This window comes from Aotus nancymaae, unplaced genomic scaffold, assembly GCF_030222135.1.
Source record: "Aotus nancymaae isolate 86718 unplaced genomic scaffold, 86718_ANA_hifiasm-v0.15.2.pri h1tg000036l, whole genome shotgun sequence".
Taxonomy (NCBI): Eukaryota; Metazoa; Chordata; class Mammalia; order Primates; family Aotidae; genus Aotus; species Aotus nancymaae.
This window is the reverse complement of record NW_026988450.1, coordinates 85,921,002-85,924,136: the sequence shown is the minus strand read 5'-3', so window position 1 is coordinate 85,924,136 and position 3,135 is coordinate 85,921,002. Positions and strand designations below refer to the sequence as shown.

At 42.4% G+C, this 3,135-nt stretch overlaps 1 protein-coding gene across 1 annotated transcript; it reads left to right on the top strand.

Moving 5' to 3' along the window:
• Positions 1-633: 633 nt before the first annotated feature.
• Positions 634-1,023, top strand: LOC105724983 (NADH dehydrogenase [ubiquinone] 1 beta subcomplex subunit 3-like). The gene has a single exon (XM_064384144.1). It carries the CDS (start codon positions 727-729, stop codon positions 1,021-1,023), a length of 297 nt encoding a protein of 98 aa, XP_064240214.1. The 5' UTR covers positions 634-726.
• Positions 1,024-3,135: the final 2,112 nt, after the last annotated feature.

Sequence of the window (3,135 nt, the reverse complement as noted above, 5' to 3'; positions counted from 1 at the left end):
CAGCTACTTGGGAGGCTGAGGCAGGAGAATCACTTAAACCTGGGAGATGGAGATGGCAGTGAGCTGAGATCATGCCACTGCACTCCAGCCTGGGTGACAGAGTGAGATTCTGTCTCAAAAAATCAAAGTGTGACTTGTCTTAGGTCACAGAACTCAATAAATGTAGAGCCAATATTCCACGTCAATCTCCCCAGTGTCCAGCATTCTTTCCCTCCCTGTGTCACCTGTGTCTAGAATTTTCTAGTATTTTTTTTTTGAGATTTACCCTTCTGCAAAACATGCCACCGACTCCCCTTTGCTTGTCTCTCCATGAGGTCTGGAGGCACAATCACCCTTTTCCTTACCGTTCCCTTTCTCTCAATCGTCCTTACTTCCACAGCTATACTTAGCCCATATCACTTCTTTCCCTGGAAAGCGCGCCCTGTGCAGATACCACCTGCCCCGCTCATTCAAAGCCTCCTGCTTTAAAAAATCCGTTTGTTTCCTTCATAGCAATTAGGTAATTTGTAGTTAGGCAATTTGAATTTCAGCATGTCTCTGGCACTTTTAATCTTTCATTTGAAATGCAAACTAGGCTTCTGGTTGGCTCAGGTTGCAGAGGTGAGTGTCCTGAGAGATCAGATTGCTGTCGGGGAAAGGATACCAGCAATTTTTCTGTACTAGAGCCAGCTTCTTTAAGTGGAGGTTGATCTTCATCAGACTTTTAGATTCACTTCAGACACAGACATGGCCCATGGACATGGACCTGAACATGGACGTAGTAAAATGGAACTTCCAGATTATAGACGATGGAAGATAGAAGGGACACCATCAGAAACCGTTCAGAAGACGCTGGCTGCACGAGGGCTAAGGGATCCATGGGGCCTCAATGAAGCTGGGAGATACATGTGTGGCTTTGCAAAAAAGGTTACCTTTTTTGATGTATTCTTTAAAGGATTCAAATGGAGATTTCCTGCATTTGTGGTAGCTGTAGGAGCTGAATATTACCTGGACTCCCTGAATAAAGATAAGAAGCATCACTGAAGATAATACCTGGAAGTATCAGAGTGGTTTCCTGACTCTCCAAAATAACATTTCCTCACTATAGCCTACTTGTCTGGTTTGTCCCTTAAAGAATATTAGCAAGATTTAATAAAGTAAAATAAAATAATAATAATAAAAAAAGAAATGCAAACTATTATTCAGCTAGTAGCAACTAGCGTTTGTAACTGAGAGTGAATTTGGGAGCAAGACCACCTAGATTTGAAGGTTGGTTTTCCCTATATGCTCACAGTGTTTTTGTAAGGATTAAATGAGAATAAATACACATAAAGCAACTACAAGGCCAGCCCGAGCTGTGCTCAATGCATACCGCCTGTTATCATGATCTGCCACCTCCTCCAGGAAGCCTTCCCGCCATGCCCTCCGCATTGATTAGAAGTACTTTCCTGTAAGCTTGCTGGAAAGATATGCTAGGATGTTCCTTCTCTTTCAGTTAGTTTTGGATATGTACATTTTTCCACGGAGACATTTTCTTCTTAAAGTCAGAAATGAAGTTTCTGGGTTTTGCATACTCTGTGCTGAGAGATAGTATTTAATTTGTTGAACTTTCTAGTAAGGAAAAAAAATATTAAGGAAGTCCAAAGATATCCACGAGATGGAGCTGTGAGTCCACAATTGTGAGGAACAGGTTTTTTTTTTTTTTTTTTTAGATGGAGTCTCGCCCTGTCGCCCAGGATGGAGTGCAATGGTGTGTGATCTTGGCTCACTGCAATCTCTGCCTCCCAGGTTCAAACAATTCTCCTGCCTCAGCCTCTCAAGTAGTTGGGATTACAGGTGCATGCCACTACACCCAGGTAATTTTTGTATTTTTAGTAGAGACAGAGTTTTATCATGTTGGTCAGGCTGGTCTCAAACTCCTGACCTTGTGATCTGCCTGCCTTGGCCTCCCAAAGTGCTCCCACCACGCCTGGCCAGAATTTTTTTTTTTTTTTCAGGAAAGGAAGTGAAACTCACAGCAAGCCAGCCCTGGAAAATGTTGCAGGTGAGACAGAATGTTTGGAGCTGGCTAAGACCTCGTGCAAGCCTCTATCCAACCCGTCTCCTGGGAGTTGGGGCAACTGATCATTGCAATTTACACAGATCATATGGAAATAATTTCTCATACAACAAGCGTTTTTGTCAAGTTTTCATTTCAGATGTTAGGGGAAAATTATATTTATAAAGAACTGGGGAAAAGGTGAGAAACATTTTTTAAAAATTAAACACCGATTGAATGAAATTCCATGCATTTATCTAATTTTATCTGATGATTTAATGAATTAATAAATCCTTATAATCGACCACTTTGCAAAGCATATACTATTATCCCTGTATTATAATGAGCAAATTCAGAGTCCAAGAGGCCAAGTCCCTGGACAAAGCCCACCAATAACTCTTTTAATGTTTCCACGTTTAGATTTCAACGTTGCTTCTTCTGAATTTCAAGCCTCTGCTCCCTATAACTTCCACATGATATCAACTGAATTTCAGTACTCTACTTTTCCGAGATATTATGGTGTGACTTTCTATGGGTTTGCTACTCATGCATGGTTATAGTTGTCCCCTCCCTACAAAGGGACCCTGTTCTTATGGGGAGTGGACAGCAGAATGACACGCCATGTATTGCTCACCCATGAATTTGTCTAAAGTGTTTGCAAGCCAACGGGACATACAGTTTTTATTACATAGGCTGTTGTGTTAAAATTACTAGCATATATGGACCGGGCGCAGTGGCTCACACCTGTAATCCCAGCACTTTGGGAGGCTGAGGTGGGTGGATCACCAGGTCAGGAGTTCAAGATCAGCCTGGCAAAGATGGTGAAACCTTGTTTCTACTAAAAATACAACAACAACAACAACAAAAAAGCCAGGGGTGGTGGCATGTGGCTGTGATCCCAGCTACTCAGGAGGTTGAAGCAGAGAATTGCTTGAATCCGGGAAGTGGAGGTTGCAGTGGGCTGAGATCACACCACTGCACTCCAGCCTGGGCGATTCTGTCTCCCTCCCCCACCAATGGAAATTACTAGCTTATGTTCTAAATATTTTCTGGGCTATGGAAGTGGGTCTGCCTCTTTAATGGATTTGCCAGTTTCACTGCAGGTTGTATAATATAGA